The 16,516-nt window shown below is 47.2% G+C and overlaps 1 protein-coding gene across 2 annotated transcripts in view; it reads right to left on the bottom strand.

The window, feature by feature from the left end:
• Positions 1-278: 278 nt before the first annotated feature.
• The window catches only part of LOC147115226 (uncharacterized), a 228,720-nt gene continuing 212,482 nt past the window's right edge, over positions 279-16,516 (bottom strand). For both annotated transcript variants that reach the window (XM_085993599.1, XM_085993600.1), the window contains 5 exons: positions 14,604-14,750; positions 14,450-14,504; positions 13,229-13,423; positions 8,699-8,776; positions 279-737 (listed from right to left, as the gene is read on the bottom strand). In XM_085993599.1, the coding sequence (XP_085849725.1) occupies positions 547-737; positions 8,699-8,776; positions 13,229-13,423; positions 14,450-14,504; positions 14,604-14,750 (666 nt within the window). In that variant the 3' untranslated portion in view covers positions 279-546. The remainder of the gene's footprint in view (positions 738-8,698; positions 8,777-13,228; positions 13,424-14,449; positions 14,505-14,603; positions 14,751-16,516) is intronic.

Here is a 16,516-nt window from a genome sequence, read left to right as displayed (position 1 = left end):
TTGATAAACTCAAATTAATATTAAAGATGGTAAAACATTCAAGATGAATGATCAAGACTACAGCTGTCATTTTCAGCTTCTCTGCCCAGACGATAATCTGACGGATCACCCTTCCAAGCTTCCTCCCGTTGATTTCAATGGGATGAAAATCAAGTGGGTTCCACAACAGGCGAGCGATCAGGTTATTGCTCAGGCTGCCAAGTTGGTAATTACCCCCGAAAATCCACAAATTACAAAGTCTTTTTTCTCCCTGCAAGAACTATTTACACAGACAATAATGAAGCTGTTATCAAAATTTATTTTTTTTACATGTAGGGGATAAACATACATGCACAGCACGCTGTGTGTTTAAAATGTTTATACTGAAAAATTCCAAAATCAGTAGCAAACCAAGATAACAGTCTGAAACCTGTAATAATTAGCTAATTGTTGACGTGTCAATTTTTTTTTTCCTGAGAAACAGTTCCTCCTATTTGGCAGCAAGTAAAAGAGACATGAGATGATGTGACCAGAATCAGCTCCCAGATACTGAACTTCATAAGACCTTCAGAAGTTTGGTCCTTTGTTAAAAGGATTTCGGCCACTATTATAGGAATTATAACAGCTGGATATATCGCACACCCCAGGTGATCCTGCTGGTCCACGCTTCCCTGGATTGCCGGGTGCTCCATTTCTTCCTGGTTCCCCATCCACTCCTGGCAACCCATGACCAGTGGAACCTGGTAGTCCTGGTAGACCTAGAATTACAGACGAATGGTAAGTTATCATTACTGGGCATGTAATGTATGGCAGACATGAAAGGGCTAATTTTTTGCTTTTTTGTGCCCCTGGCACAGAGTAGCACACACTGAAGGCAGAAAATAGCCTGCCTGTTATGCAGTCTTCACGATTTTCGGCCAATTCACGGATGGATAACCAGCTGGGCTGTGTAAAGGGCCCGCTATCCTCCGTTTCACTATGCACTGCCAATGTGCAGTAAAGTGACATTGGGTAACCATGTCATGCTCCTGTTGCTAGACGAAATATGCTTCTGATAGATACATCAGTCAGTTGTTCCATACATCCATATATTTGTGGGTAGTACATTGACTGATGCAGATGATGCCAATGCTAGACAGCGAAGGAGCCAGAGCCAGAGTCAGAAAAGTTGAGCATATTGATAACTTTGCCTGGCGCTGACACTGCCACTCCTTTGGTGCAGTTTGATTGCAGGCGTCTTTGCAGCCAATGGCATAATTCACCAAGTGGCTCCCTGCTGACTCTAAACCTATGGAGATAATTCCCACAGTCATACAGGAAACTCTTTGTTATCCGGCACTGACGGGACCGGGATGGTGCCGGTTGATTAAAAATTCTGGATGACGGAGAGGGTTACCTACCGAGGCTATTTTCAACAAACAAAAATAAAAAAATCAACAAAATGTGCAGTATACAGTAATTGGCGGATCGGAAGAGACTCCCAGCAGCGCGGGAGAGTCAGACTCCTGTTACTGAGGTGTTCGGACTTCCAACAGTGCCAAGAAGCCGAGTAGTGGCAGTTTGGAGAACTACCCCCACAGACTACCTCGGCCACCGCGGGAGACTCGGACTCGGACTCGGCCGATTATTGAGGTGTTGTTTTCAGAGTATGAATTTTGCCGGTTAATAGAGAATTCCGGATATTTAGGTGCCGTTTAAATGAGAGTTTCCTGTACTAGGTATCCCAGGGCCTGCAGATACAGCACAGAATGAGGCCATTTGGTCCATCGTGTCTGTGCTGGAAATATTGACGGATATAGTTTTTGACAACACAGCGAGTGTGTCCAATCCAGCTGTGGTACCTTCTGATTTCTTGGTCATGCTGTATTTAATTTTATAACACTTAAAACATGAAAGTCTGTGATGGGGTAGGTACTCCCAAGCAGTAAGGTAACAGTGTCTCAAAAAGGGCACTACACTTGGTATAGCTTCCAGTTAGATGCAATAGTGAACCTTTAGATTATAAGGATACTGATACTGTGGGAGACATTTTACAGATCCTGTCTCCTTTAAGAATTTTATCTTCTGGAGCGCTCTTGAAAAAAGTTATTGTTCAGTAAGTTTCTCTGTGATGTTGTTAATGATCAACTGCATCCCTCATTACATCACCATTTCCTCCATGCTCTGAGGGATAAAATACATTAAACATTAGCTAAAATTTGGGGGGAAAAAATGAATGCTGGAAGCAAAAGCTGAAAATACATTAATTCAGATGGCAAAACATTACCTGAAAAATAACAAAAAATGCAAAAGCATCACTTCAAAAATGATGGACCTTCCTTCATGTTTAGTATGGATCTTCCTTCATGTTTAGTATGGACCTTCCTTCATGTTTAATATGGACCTTCCCTCATGTTTAGTATGGACCTTCCTTCATGATTAGTATGGACCTTCCTTCATGTTTAATATGGACCTTCCTTCATGTTTAATATGGACCTTCCTTCATGTTTAGTATGGACCTTCCTTCATGTTTAGTATGTGATGTGCCTCAATTATTCCGAGACTCGAAGTTAGCAGAACAAAAGTAAGGCTTTTATTAACTCAGAACATAACACGTAAAATAGAGAGATGTCCACCTTCAGGAGGCTGATGCCCGACTGAAGTTAGATTACAAAGGAGCCAGGTATGGGCGGAGCCCTGCACACAACCAGTTCCAGCACATTCCAATACATAATACATGAGGACTGGGGGAAGGGAAAAGACACAGAAAGCAGGCAGTTACAAGACACAGAAAACAGGCAGTGATGAATGGAATATATTTCATCACATTCACCCCTTCTATAGATTTAGTCTGTTCGGGGGTTTGATAGTCCTCTGCGACCGACGTGGCTGTTGTGGTGCCGCGGGTGTCGGCTGGGTGTCCCCGGTAGCCTCCTGGGTCTCTGCCGGGGGTGCCGCCGGGGTTGTTGAAGGGGTAGTTGGTGGGGGTGCCGTTGGTCGATGTTCTTCCGGGGGTGATGAAAGAATAGTGGGTGGGTAAGGGTTGCTGTGATCGTCGTCGCTGCTATTGCCGTGGTTGTTGTCGATGCCGGCTGGGGCGACGTCTTTTATGGACACGGTGTCCTCCCTTCCGTCGGCGTGCCGGACATATGCGTATTGGGGGTTGGCGTGGAGTAGGTGTACTGGCTCCACGAGAGGGTCCGTCTTGTGGCCCCTCACATGCCTTCGCACGAGTACCGGACCTGGGGTGGAGAGCCATGATGGCATGGATACGCCTGAGGTGGATTTCCGAGGAAAGACAAACATTCGTTCATGAGGCGTGGCATTAGTGGCCGTACACAATAGCGACCGTATCGAATGGAGCACATCCGAGAGGACTTCCTGCCAGCGGGACATAGGGAGGCCCTTGGTCCTTAGAGCTAGAGTGACTGCTTTCCACACTGTCCCGTTCTCTCGCTCCACCTGGCCGTTACCCCGGGGGTTGTAGCTGGTGGTACGGCTCGTGGCGATCCCCTTGGACAGCATGTACTGGCGTAGCTCTTCACTCATAAAGGACGCCCCCCTATCCGTGTGGATATAGCCCGGCATACCGAACAGGCAGAACAGGCTGTTGAGGCATTTAATGACCGTGGCGCTGGTCATGTCTGGGCAGGGGAAGGCGAATGGGAAACGGGAGTATTCGTCCACAATGTTCAGGAAGTAAACATTGCGGTCGACGGACGGGAGGGGGCCCTTGAAATCTAAGCTGAGCCGCTCGAAGGGCCGTGTAGCTTTGATTAAGTGGGCTCTATCTGGGCGGTAGAACCGAGGCTTGCACTCAGCGCAAGTGCGGCAGTTCCTGGTCAGAGACCGAACTTCCTCAATCGAGTAGGGTAAGTTACGGGACTTTATGAAGTGGAACAGCCGCGTGACCCCTGGGTGGCAGAGGTCGTTGTGGAGGGTCTGTAGCCGATCCTCGGTGGCGCTGGCACACATCCCTCGTGAGAGGGCATCAGGGGATTCGTTAAGGGCCCCTGGCCGGTAAATGATGTCGTACTCGAAAGTGGAGAGCTCGATCCGCCACCTAAGAATCTTATCATTTTTAATCTTCCCCCTCTGTTTATTGTTGAACATAAACGCTACCGACCGCTGGTCGGTAAGTAGGGTGAAGCGTTTGCCGGCTAGGTAGTGGCGCCAGTGGCGCACTGCCTCCACGATGGCTTGGGCCTCCTTTTCCACGGAGGAGTGTCTGATCTCGGGGCCTTGGAGGGTCCTCGAGAAGAAAGCTACGGGCCGCCCCGCCTGGTTGAGGGTGGCCGCCAAGGCGAAGTCGGACGCATCACTTTCCACTTGAAATGGAGTGTTCTCGTCCACTGCCTGTAGCGTGGCCCGCTCAATATCCTGCTTAATGCTTTTGAAGGCGGCGTGGGCCTCAGCAGAGAGCGGAAAAGAGGATGCTTTCAAGAGGGGGCGGGCTTTGTCGGAGTCGTTGGGGACCCATTGGGAATAGTAAGAAAATAACCCCAGGCACCTTTTCAGGGCTTTGGGAGTGTTGGGCAGGGGCAGCTCCCGTAGGGGGCGCAATCGGTCGGGGTCTGGTCCGATTTCCCCATTCTCCACCACGCTGCCCAGTATGCAGAGGCGCGTGGTGTTGAAAACGCACTTGTCCTCGTTATAGGTGAGGTTGAGTTTTTGTGCGGTTTTCAGGAACCTCTCGAGGTTCGAGTCGTGATCCTGCTGGTTGTGACCGCAGATGGTGACGTTGTCGAGGTAGGGGAAGGTTGCCTGCAAGTGGTGGTCATCGACCATGCGATCCATCTCCCTCTGAAAGACCGAGACCCCGTTCGTCACCCCAAAGGGGACTCTGAGGAATTGGTAGAGGCGTCCGTTCGCCTCGAAGGCGGTGTACGGGCGGTCCTCTGGTCTGATAGGGAGCTGGTGGTACGCTGACTTGAGGTCGATGGTGGAGAACACCCGGTATTGGGCGATTTGGTTCACCATTTCTGATATGCGGGGTAGCGGGTAGGCGTCTAGTAGGGTGTACCTGTTGATCGTTTGACTATAGTCGATCACCATCCGTTTCTTCTCGCTACCCCTTACCACTACCACTTGGGCGCGCCACGGGCTGTTGCTGTGTTCAATAATGCGCTCTTTCAGGAGCCTGTCTACCTCGGTCGCGATAAACCGCCTGTCCTCCCAGCTGTACCTCCTGCTTTTGGTCGCTATTGGCCGGCAGTTAGGGGTAAGGTTCGCGAATAGCGAAGGCGGCTTTACCTTCAGGGTAGCCAGACCGCACACTGTGAGGGGCGGCTGGGACCCACCGTACTTGAGCGTGATGCTTTGGTGGTTGCACTGGAAATCCAAACCCAAGATCACGCTTGCACATAGATTCTTCATGATTAATACTTTAAAATTATCATACACAGTTCCGTTAACGCACAATTGTACCGTGCAGTAACCCAGAATGGTCGATGTCTGGGTTTTATCGGCCATAGAGATGGTACCCTGAGAAGGGACCACCTTTAGGGAGAGTTGTTGTGCCAGTTCAGGGTGGATAAAACTCTCCGTGCTTCCACTGTCAATTAAGCATTTAACCCGGCACCCGTTTACCTCGATGTCCACCATTGATTTGGATAGCGGATGCGGCCTGGTCTGGTCCACTGTGACCGATGCCACTGTAGGGCCCTGATCGAGACAAGATGGCGTCCACGCTGTCTGCTCATAAGATGGCGGACCCCACGAGGTTGGGCAAGATGGCGTCCAAGATGGCCGCTCCCACGGCGCACACACGGCGGTGGCGGGTTTTCCGGCGGTTGGTTTTCCGGCGGGGTTCCCTCTGCACACCTTCCCGAAGTGCCCCTTCTTACCGCACTTAAAGCAGGTGGTGCCTTTCGCCGGGCACAGGTTTCTGGTGTGCTTTGGCTGCCCGCAGAAGTAGCAGTTGGGTCCTTGACGCGTCGCGGCTGTCGTAGGGCTTCTGGGGGGAGAGCTGGGCCCCGCCGGTGTCGGGCTGCCGGGCGGGGAAGATGCCTTCCAAGATGGCGGCGCCCTCGGCGCACACGTGGCGGCGTGGGCTGAAGAGTAGGCGTCCGAGTTTCTCTGGGCCATCTCCAGGGACCGCGCGGTGTCCGCAGCCTGTTTCAGGTCCAACTCCGTTTTTTCCAGCAGTCTTTGCCGGATGTGAGTGGAGCTGAGGCCTGTGATAAAGGCATCGCGAACAAGCTCGTCGGTGAACACTGCGGCTTTTACATCTCGGCACTTACAGTCCTTGCCAAGCTTTTTCAGGATGCTTAGGAACTCCTCCACCGATTCCCCAGGTCGCTGTGCGCGAGTAGCGAGTAGATGCCTAGCATACACCTCATTCGTAGGCTGCTGGTAATGCGCCTTTAAGGTGTTGCAGGCGGCCAGGTACGTATCGGCGTCTTGGATGAGGGGGTAAACCCGGTGGCTTACCCAATTCCGTAGCATTCCGAGTCTCATCTTCGCAGTGTCCGTAGCGTCTTTGACGGCTGCGGAATTGTCCAGGAAGAATTCCATACAGTCAAACCAGTGTCCGAAGCGTGCTGATGCGTCCGGAGCATGTTGATCCAAATCCAAACGTTCGGGTTTCAGGAGTTGATCCATAGTGTTGAAAATTGAGTTAATAAAATTGATGTGCCTCAATTATTCCGAGACTCGAAGTTAGCAGAACAAAAGTAAGGCTTTTATTAACTCAGAACATAACACGTAAAATAGAGAGATGTCTACATTCAGGAGGCTGATGCCCGACTGAAGTTAGATTACAAAGGAGCCAGGTATGGGCGGAGCCCTGCACACAACCAGTTCCAGCACATTCCAATACATAATACATGAGGACTGGGGGAAGGGAAAAGACACAGAAAGCAGGCAGTTACAAGACACAGAAAACAGGCAGTGATGAATGGAATATATTCAGGATCTTCCTTCATGTTTAGTATGGACCTTCCTTCATGTTTAATGTGGACCTTCCTTCATGTTTAATATGGACCTTCCCTCATGTTTAGTATGGACCTTCCTTCATGATTAGTATGGACCTTCCTTCATGTTTAATATGGACCTTCCTTCATGTTTAATATGGACCTTCCTTCATGTTTAGTATGGACCTTCCTTCATGTTTAGTATGGACCTTCCTTCATCCAAGCCATGGATTAAGTTATGAAATTCCACTCTTCTTAACCACTATGACAGAGAGGGAAATATCTCTTTTATATAAAGCAGGACTAAAACCAGGGTTTCCATGGCTCTTCCACCATAGCTACAGTGAACGAGCAGCAGAACCCTGTGGAAATTCACTCCCTTAGAGTATAAATTGAGTGTTAAGGCCCGAACTGGCTCCAAAGTGAAATGAGGTAAGATTATCCTTTATGGAGAGTCTCACTCCACTTCAATCGAGTGTTAAATTGGGCCCTGACTTCAGATTCACACTGTGTTTATACTGTAACTGCAGCATCAATGCAAAACTGCTTTGCGCTGGAGAACTACAGTTCTAGTGTGAATTCACCAAAGCATACGAGAGCATGGGCCTTACACTGAACATTCTTAAGACAAAGGTCCTCTATCAACCTGCCCCCACCACACAGTACTGCCCCCCGATTATCAAAATCCACGATGAGGCCTTGGACAATGTGGCCCACTTTCCATACCTCGGGAACCTATTGACAACAAGGGCAGACGTCGATGACGAAGTCCAACACTGCCTTCAGTGTGCCAGTGCAGCCTTTGGATGCCTGAGGAAGAGAGTGTTTGAAGACCAGGGCCACAAACCCGGCACTAAGCTCATGGTCTACAAAGCAGTAGTGATACCTGACCTCCTGTATGCTTCAGAGACATGGACCATGTACAGCAGGCACCTCAAAGCACTAGAGAGGTACCACCAACGCTGCCTCCTCAAGATCCTGCAAATCCATTGGCAGGATAGGCGCACCAACATCAGTGTTCTCGCTCAGGCCAACATCCCCAGCATCGAAGCTCTGACCACACTCGATCAGCTCCGATGGATGGGCCACATCGTCCGCATGCCCGATACGAGACTCCCAAAACAAGCACTCTACGCGGAGCTCTGACATGGCAAGAGAGCCCTAGGTAGGCAGAGGAAGCGCTTCAAGGACACCCTCAAAGCCTCCTTGAAAAAGTGCAACATCCCCACTGACACCTAGGAATCCCTGGCCCAAGACCGCACAAAGTGGAGGAGAAGCATCCGGGAAGGTGCCGAACACCTTGAGTCTCTTCGCCGGGAGTAAGCGGAAGCCAAGCGCAAACAGCGGAAGGAGCACACGTCAACCCAAGCACCCCACCCTCCCGCCCCTTCAACCACTGTTTGCCCCACCTGTGACAGAGATCCCGCATTGAATTCATCAGTCACCTGAGAACTCATTTTTAGTGTGGAAGCAAGCCATCCTCGGTTCCGAGGGACTGCCTAAGAAGAAGAAGAAGAAGAAGCAGCACCCTGGGAGAACTGGAAGATGGACATGTTTCAAAGACTGCCAATATCACCGTATAATTGGCTGCTAAGAGTGCCTGACTTTCTGATTTTTCCCTCTATGTTTGTGTGGAGAACTGCCTAGACTTCACTGGTTACCTTGCTGTGGTAGCACTTCCGAGATTAGGAATTCACTGTGTGGAAAATCAGATACGAACAGACTTTATACACTATTTGATGCAGTATGTTGGAACACTAACACGCTCTGTCACCTTATCTGTATCTTCTTAGTTGTTTGAAGTTGTAAGTTTTTCTATATCTTACCTGCTTGGCCAGGTGGGCCAGGTAACCCTGGATGCTCTTCACCTTTCATGCCTTTGACTCCTTTCAGTCCCTGGTCACCTAAATACATTGATAAACATTAAGACTGCTGCATACAAGTTATAGCAGAAAATTGGTTACATAAAATAACACTTCAACTTCAGTACACTGTGATAACTTTCAAACTTTGGTTTCCCAGTACAGTACTACTTACATCTAATTTACTTGCCTGGATGTACTTATATGACAAAATGATAGCAATTTGGCATGACTAGTGAAAACTCACATACCTCTTTGGACTCATTGGGCAGGATTTTCATTGGGCCGTGGAGGCGGGATTGGAGGCGTGTGGGGGGTTAAAATCCCGAAATCGGGGGGGGGGGGCACGAACCCATCCCGTCCCCAACCTGCCTCCATGCCAGTTTCAAAGGAGGCGGGTACCCGACCTGCACTGGGACCCACCTCCCCGAGGCGGGAAGGAGATTAGTGCCAATTAACTGTCTGTTAACAGGTAGTTAACAGGCAGTTTTTAGCCTAATCCCTATTTTCATTGTTGGAGTGTGGGATTCCCGACGGCTCCAAACCACACCAAGTTAGCGAGGCGGGCTGTCAGGATGAAGGGCTTGGAGGGGTCGAGATGTCCGGTGTTCAGGTGAGTGATGGGTGCATGAGTGCAAAGATAAGTGTGTTTGGTGTGTTTAAAGTGTTTAAAGAAGTTTTACTTACATTTACATACCTTTACAGCCTTCCTTCCTTCAGGTCTCGGGAGTCCCTCATCTCACCGGCACAGAAAGCAGAATGGCCGCGATCTGTCAAAAATTGCAGCATTCAGCTTTCTGTTCCAGGGAGATCTCTAAATCATCCTGACAGGAAGGAATTAACCTGGAGTACAGATTGTCAGTGTTTGACAGCTTCAAACAGCTGTGAAACGCTGATATTTCATTTGTCAAAAGGTCTTGACAGGTGAAATGTCAATCTGTGACATCACCTGTTGCCGGGTGGCCCTTAATTGGCCTGCTGAGCCCACTGGGCAGGCTCAACAAGGTCAATCAAGTGAAAATCGAGTGGGTTGGCCACAACTCGATGGAGGCGGGACTACAACCCCGAAAGTTGTAGTCTCGCCTCCTACCCGACTCCTCAATGAAAATCCAGCCCATTTAGTCTAAAATACTTCTTTTCCCCATGCGTTCAGTTGAACAATTCATCATCTAACAGCTAATGTTAAAAATTGAGAAAGGGAATTCTTTGTACCTAGTTTTTGGGGTATATCATCAGAATTTGAGATTTGACAGTGACTCTATCTCGAACTTTTGTATGTGAAGGAGGTCTTCAGGAGGGATTTTGGAGTGAGCCTTTGGCACAGTGGGAGCATTCCTGCCTCTTGAGTCAGAAGGTGCAGGGTTCAAACCCCACTCCAGACAGTCCTGGCGAGTGGAGTCTGAGCTCCAGTTTTGAATTCTGAGTAGACATCCGGTGGGTGTGGGTGGCCACTCCCCTCACCGTATGGGTTGTGGGAGCCCATAAAACTCTCCCGCTGTATAGGACTACCCACCCTATCGGCTGTTATAAAGATGGGTACGGCCATGGAAGGAGAGTTACCGCGGCCAGTCAGACTGCGAATCCTTCCACTACTTCACACTGTTCCCCAAAGGGAACAGCAAGAAGACACGAATAGAAGAAGAAAGAGGAACTTCACAGACCCATCGTTGCAAGTAGCTCAGCCATTTTTATCCTTCCGTATCCCGAGACTGTGACCCCTCATTCTAGAACCCCCCAGCCAGGGGAAACATCCAGTCTGTCCAGCCCTGTCAGAATTTTATATGTTTCAATGACATTCCCTCTCATTCTTCTAAACCTTAGTGAATACAGGCCTAGTGGACCCAATCTCTCCTCATACGACAGTCCTGCCATCCCAGGAATCAGTCTGGTGAACCTTTGCTGCACTCCCTCTATGGCAAGTATATCCTTTCTTAGGTAAGGAGACCAAAACGGCACACAGTACTCCAGGTGTGGTCTCACCAAGGCCCTGTATAACTGTAGTAAGACACCCTTGCTCCTGTACTCAAATCCTCTTGCAATGAAGGCCAACATACCATTTGCCTTCCTAACTGCTTGCTGCACCTGCATGTTTGCTTTCAGTGACTGGTGTACAAGGACACCCACGTCCCTCTGTACATCAACATTTCCCAATCTATCACCATTTAAATAATACTCTGCCTTTCTGTTTTTCCTACCGAAGTGGATAACTTCACATTTATCTACGTTATACTGCATCTGCCATGTATTTGCCCACTCACTCAACTTGTCTAAATCGCCTTGAAGCCTCTTTGCATCCTCCTCACAACTCACAATCCCACCTAGTTTCATGTCGTCAGTAAACTTGGAAATATTACATTTGGTTCCCTCATCCAAATCATTGATATATATTATGAATAGCTGGGGCCCAAGCACTGATCCCTGCGGTACCCCTCTAGTCACCGCCTGCCACCCCGAAAAAGACCCATTTATTCCTACTCTCTGTTTCCTGTCTGTTAACCAATTTTTAATCTGCCAGTATATTACCCCCAATCCCATGTGCTTTAATTTTGCACACTAACCTCTTATGTGGGACTTTATCAAAGGCCTTCTGAAAATTCAAATGCACCACATCCACTGGTTCTCCCTTATCTATCCTACCAGTTACATCCTCAAAAAACTCCAGTAGGTTTGTCAAACACGATTTCCCTTTCATAAATCCATGTTGACTTTGTCTAATCCCGTTGATATTTTCTAAGTGTCCTGTTATCACATTCTTTATGATAGACTCTAGCATTTTCCCTACTACTGATGTTAGGCTAACCGGTTTGTAGTTCCCTGTTTTCTCTCTCCCTCCTTTTTTAAAAAGTGGGCTTCCATAATCTATAGAATTTTGGAAGATGACAACCAATGCATCCACTATTTCCATGGCTACCTCTTTTAGTACTCTGGGATGCAGGTTATCAGGCCCTGGGGCTTTCAGTCCCATTAATTTCTCCAGCACTATTTTTTTTACTAATACTAATTTCCTTTAATTCCTCCTTCTCACTAGACCCTTGGTTCCCTAGCATTTCTGGGAAGTTATTTGTGTCCTCTTCCGTGAAGACAGAACCAAAGTATTTGTTTAATTGCCCTGCCATTTCCTTGTTCCCCATTATAAATTCTCCCGTTTCTGACTGTAAGGGACCTACATTTGTCTTCATTAATCTTTTTCTTTTTACATACTTGTAGAAGATTTTACAGTCCGCTTTTATGTTCCTTGCAAGTTTACTCTCATACTCTATTTTTCCCTTCTTAATCAATCTCTTGGTCCTTTTTTGCTGAACTCTAAACTGCTCCCAATCCTTAGGCTACTTTTTCTGGCAACTTTATATGACTCCTCTTTGGATCGAATACTATCCTTAATTTCTTTTGTTTGCCATGGTTGGGCCGCTTTGCCTTTTGTGCCAGAAAGGAATGTATAACTGTTGCAATTCATGCATTCGTTCCTTAAATGTTAGCCATTGCCTATCCACCGTCATGCCTTTTAATGAAGCTCCCCAATCTATCATAGCCAACTCACTCCTCATACCTTCGTAGTTTCCTTTGTTTAGATTTAGGACCCTAGTTTCGGATTGGACTTCTTCACTTTCCATCTTAATGAAGAATTCCATCATGTTATGGTCACTCTTCCCTAAAGGACCCCGCACAACAAGATTATTAATTAACCCTTGTCATTGCACAATACCCAATCTAGGATAGCCTGTTCCCTCGTTGGCTCCTCAATGTACTGGTCTAAAAACCCATCTCGTACGCACTCCAGGAATTCATCCTCCACAGTATTATTGCTAATTTGGTTTGGCCAGTCTATATGTAGATTAAAGTCACCCATGATTACTGTAGTACCCTTGTTACATGCATCTCTAATTTCCTGTTTGATGCCATCCCCTACATTATCACTACTGTTTGGAGGCTTATAGACAACTCCCACCAATGTTTTCTGCCCCTTGGTGCTTCTTAGCTTGGTGTTTTGCGCCTGAAAAATGGGTGCATTCCCATCAAATTTCTAGGCCAGTGTTCCTTTTAAATAAAATAAAACAGTAGTGTGCTCTATTTTACAGCGCTTGAACAAAAATGATTTTCAGCTCTTTACTACAAAAGCTCTCCATGAAAGCTATTCAACATTACCACTCCAAGTGTGGCAGGCAAATGTTAGTGGAAGGTTGCTCTAGGCACTCACTTCCACTTCATTGAACGATACAGCACAGAAAGAGGTCATTCGGCCCATCGTGCCTGTGCCGGCTCTTTGAAAGAGCTATCCAATTAGTCCCACTCTCCTGCTCTTTCCCCGTAGCCCTGCAGACATTCTCCCCTTCAAGTATGTATCCAATTCCATTTTGAAAGTAACTACTGAATCTGCTTCCACCATCCTTTCAGCCACCTGTGACTATTTAGTTATAAAGCCAGCAGTGTAGCTGCTTGTGTTCCGGAGCACACCCTGTAGGAAATGTTTTCTGAATTAACATCACATTATTGTACCTTTCATTCCTGGTAGTCCAGGCATACCAGGTAGACCTCGGTATCCTCGCCTGGCCGTTCTGCCTGGGTGTCCAGGTAATCCCCTCTGTCCCTGTTGTCCTGGTGTCCCAGATTGTCCAGGTGTTCCAGGTGCTCCTTTAATTCCTTCACATTGACAACTGGGTCTCATGCTTTGAAGTAGTGATGGCAACTGAGCTGTACAATAAAATATAAAATGGTCCCTTCTTAATAGTTCACTGCACATTATTATTCTGCAAAAGTGCAGTAAGTATTAATATGTCGGACACTCTCTCTGCCTTATAAACATCAACAAAGGCGGTGGTGGGGGTCTTACTATTAGCACTGGCCTAAGGAGGGCAAAAAAAGAGTCAAGGTTCCAGCTCCTGATTGCTACCCTGTAACTCCTGCAGGAAAATGCACCCGTGTGGACAATAACCAAGGACAGGATTGAACTTTGTTGTGATGAGCTCCATTGTTGAATAATGTGCCAATACTCACAGTGTAGCCTCAGGCATGAAGAATGCCACTTGGAATAGGTACTGGGAGCTACTAGTTCCTGTGGAACAGTATCCCAACCTGAATCAGCATCTCAAGGAGCGGAGGGGAGGGGAGAATTTTTATTTTTAAAACATTAATAAAGAAAACATAAGATAAATCAACATTAGAAATATACAGATATATAATAATAGATCATAAGCACGCCTCACTTTTCAATGAAAGGGAGCAAGTAGACAATGTGATTTCACGTTTCTGACATCACTGCTATGTAACCTGCAGCTAGGAGGTGTATGTGGGTGAACGGGAGTGACTCACTCTATCATCTTACCTCCCTCCCCCTGGGGAAACATCTTGCTTCTGCTCAGGTTAATGAATTCAGGGGAATGAGAAGCATTAAAACCAGCATCTCATCAACATGTGGTGCCACAGACTAGTGATCCAATGCACTGTGCCACCATCCCACCCAGTGCAGGTATTGTTTCCTATACAGAATTAAAGATGGTTATGTTTAAACCTTTCCGTGCACTGCTTTTTGTTTTAATCCGTAGGGCATCTAGTTCATAATGTAAAAAAATGCAGAAACGATTGGAAATGTTCAGTAATACTTCTAGAAATCCATGTCGGAAATACTGCAATACGTTTTCGGTAAAATACTGCATTCACATTGTACAAAGGTATATCAGCGCTATTTCAACAAGTGAAACTGTGATTATAAGTACTCACTGCGGAGCATGTCATTGCAGAGTTTCATTACACGTTCATCCGTGACAGGCTTCGCCTAATTAGAACATATATGAGTTATTGTACAATATTATGGGCATACATTATATATACATCAAAAATTAAATCACAGGAGTGATATTCTAGTAACACCTACAGGTTTCCCAGGAAGTCCAGGAACACCAGGTAGTCCATATGGGCCTTCTTGGCCTGAAGATCCACGTGGTCCTATAGGGCCCATAAGACCAGGTTCTCCATTCTTGCCGTCAGTTCCCCTCTCACCGGATGGTCCCACATTACCTTTCTAAGTTATATAAAAGAAAAATGTATATATTACATGTGAAGATATATCATAAGAACACAAGAAATAGGAGCAGGAGTTGGACATATGGCCGATTGAGCTTACTCTGCCATGGCTGATATTCTACCTCAACTCCACCTTCCTGCCCTATCTCCATATCCCTTGATTCCATTAGTGTCTAAAAATCTATCGATCTCAGTCTTGAATATACTCAATGACTGAGCATCCACAGCTCTCTGGGGTAGAGAATTCCAAAGATTCACAACCCTGAGTGAAGGAATTTCTCATCTCAGTCCTAAATGTCTGACCCTTTATCCTGAGACAATGAACCCTAGTTCTAGACTCTCCAGCCAGAGGAAGCAGACTCTCAGCATCTACCCTGTCAAGCCCTCTAAGAATTTTATACATTTCAATGAGATCACCTTTCATTCTTCTAAACTCCAGAGAGTATAGGCCCATTCTACTCAATCTCTCCTCCTAAGACAACCCTCTCATCCCAGGATCCTAGAATTATAGAATGTTATTGCACAGAAATGATCCATTCTAATAATAATAATCAACTTTATTGTCATTGTTAGTGCACAAGTGCAGTACAACGAAATGTAGGCTTGCGGCTCCCGAGAGTGTACATTTTGATTAAGACATTTAACATTCAACATTCATTTGGCTTGTAATACATAAACATAAACATAATAAAGTGCATTGGCAGATGTGCAGGCTTTAGAGTTTATTTGTAGAGTTCAGTAGGATGACAGCCCTGGGAAAGAAGCTGTTCCTAAATCTGGTCGTTCGGGTGCGAATGCATCTGTAGCGTCTCCCAGATGGCAGGGGGGCGAACAAACTGTGGCTGGGGTGGGTAGGGTCTTTGATGATGGTCAGTGACCTCCGTAAACAGCGTTTCTGGTAGATGTTCTCTATGGTCGGTAGCCGGGTGCCGGTAATGCGTTGGGCAGTTTTGACTACCCGCTGCAGGGCTTTCCGGTCATAGGAGCTACAGTTGCCATACCACACTGTGATACAGTTCGTCAGGATGCTCTCTATTGTGCAGCGGTAAAAGTTAGAGAGGATCAGGGGTGACAGGTTACATCCCTTCAGCCTCCTTAGGAAATATAGGCGCTGCTGGGCCTTCTTCACCAAAGAGGAGGTATTGAGGGACCAGGAGAGGTCTTCTGTAATGTGGACTCTGAGGAACTTAAAGCTGTCCACCCTTTCCACCACAGCCCCATGGATGTGGATGGGGGTGTGACTTCCGCCTTTAGACTTCCTGAAGTCCACAATGATTTCCTTGGTTTTCCTGATGTTAAGGGCCAGGTTGTTATCGGCGCACCACTTCACGAGATGCTGGACCTCCTCCCTGTAGGCTGACTCATCGTTGTTGGTGATCTGGCCTACCACCGTGATATCATCCGCAAACTTGATGATGGTGTTGGAACCATGAACAGCCACACAGTCGTGGGTGAAGAGGGAGTAGAGGAGGGGGCTCAGCACACAACCTTGTGGGGCCCCCGTGTTCAGGGTCGGGGGGGGGGTAGGTGTGGTTACCTAATTTGACAGACTGGGGTCTGTTAGTTAGGAAGTCCAGGGTCCAGTTGCAAAGGGAAGTGTTCAGGCCAAGAGTGTGGAGTTTGGTGGCCAGCTTGTTGGGGACGATAGTGTTGAATGCTGAGCTGTAGTCTATGAACAGCATTCTGATGTAGGTCTCTTTACCGTCTAAGTGATTCAATGCAGAATGTAGAGCAGTTGTGATTGCATCCTCCGTTGATCTGTTT

The sequence above is a fragment of the Somniosus microcephalus genome, chromosome 7, assembly GCF_052327205.1.
Source record: "Somniosus microcephalus isolate GS21.2 chromosome 7, FLI_Smic_1.0, whole genome shotgun sequence".
In the NCBI taxonomy this organism is placed as follows: Eukaryota; Metazoa; Chordata; class Chondrichthyes; order Squaliformes; family Somniosidae; genus Somniosus; species Somniosus microcephalus.
Note: the sequence above shows the minus strand (reverse complement) of the source record. Positions and strands in the feature narration are given on the sequence as shown.